At 69.1% G+C, this 527-nt stretch overlaps 1 protein-coding gene across 1 annotated transcript in view; it reads left to right on the top strand.

Annotated features, from left to right (window-relative positions):
* The window catches only part of CDK5 (cyclin-dependent kinase 5), a 9,293-nt gene extending 8,853 nt beyond the window's left edge, over positions 1 to 440 (top strand). The window contains exons 10-11 of the mRNA XM_010563631.1: positions 19 to 99; positions 287 to 440. Of these exons, the coding sequence (XP_010561933.1) occupies positions 19 to 99; positions 287 to 373 (168 nt within the window). The 3' untranslated portion in view covers positions 374 to 440. The remainder of the gene's footprint in view (positions 1 to 18; positions 100 to 286) is intronic.
* Positions 441 to 527: the final 87 nt, after the last annotated feature.

The raw sequence follows: 527 nt of genomic DNA, 5'->3' as shown, positions 1-527 counted from the left end.
TCACCTCTCTGTCCCCAGCCCTACCCCATGTACCCTGCCACCACCTCCCTGGTCAACGTGGTCCCCAAGCTGAACGCGACCGGCCGGGACCTGCTGCAGGTGAGCGCTCTGCCCATCCCTCCTGCCTGTCCCTCCTGCCTGCGCTCCGGGGCTTCCCCAGGAGGGAAGGGGGCTTTGCCTTCTTGGTGTGGGTGCCCTCTCCTCTTGCAGCCCCCTGCCTGTTCTGGGGGGGCTGTGGGGTGGGGGTCCCGTGGCTCGCCTCACCTCCTGTCTCCCCCACGCCCAGAACCTGCTGAAGTGCAACCCAGTGCAGCGGATATCGGCGGAGGAGGCTCTCCAGCACCCCTACTTCACAGACTTCTGCCCTCCCTAGGGACCCCCTGGCACTGGCCAGGCCCTGCGCTGAGCCGGGGGGCAGCACCCCGGTTCCTGGCATGCTCCTGGCAGCGGCGGGGAGGGGACAGCCCCCCAGAGCGGCGGGGAGGGACACGAGGTGAGGATTGAGGTGCCAGCACCCGGGAACTGCA

This window comes from Haliaeetus leucocephalus, unplaced genomic scaffold (assembly GCF_000737465.1).
Source record: "Haliaeetus leucocephalus isolate CR32 unplaced genomic scaffold, Haliaeetus_leucocephalus-4.0 Scaffold0, whole genome shotgun sequence".
NCBI lineage: Eukaryota > Metazoa > Chordata > Aves > Accipitriformes > Accipitridae > Haliaeetus > Haliaeetus leucocephalus.
This window is presented reverse-complemented; position numbering and strand designations above follow the sequence as displayed.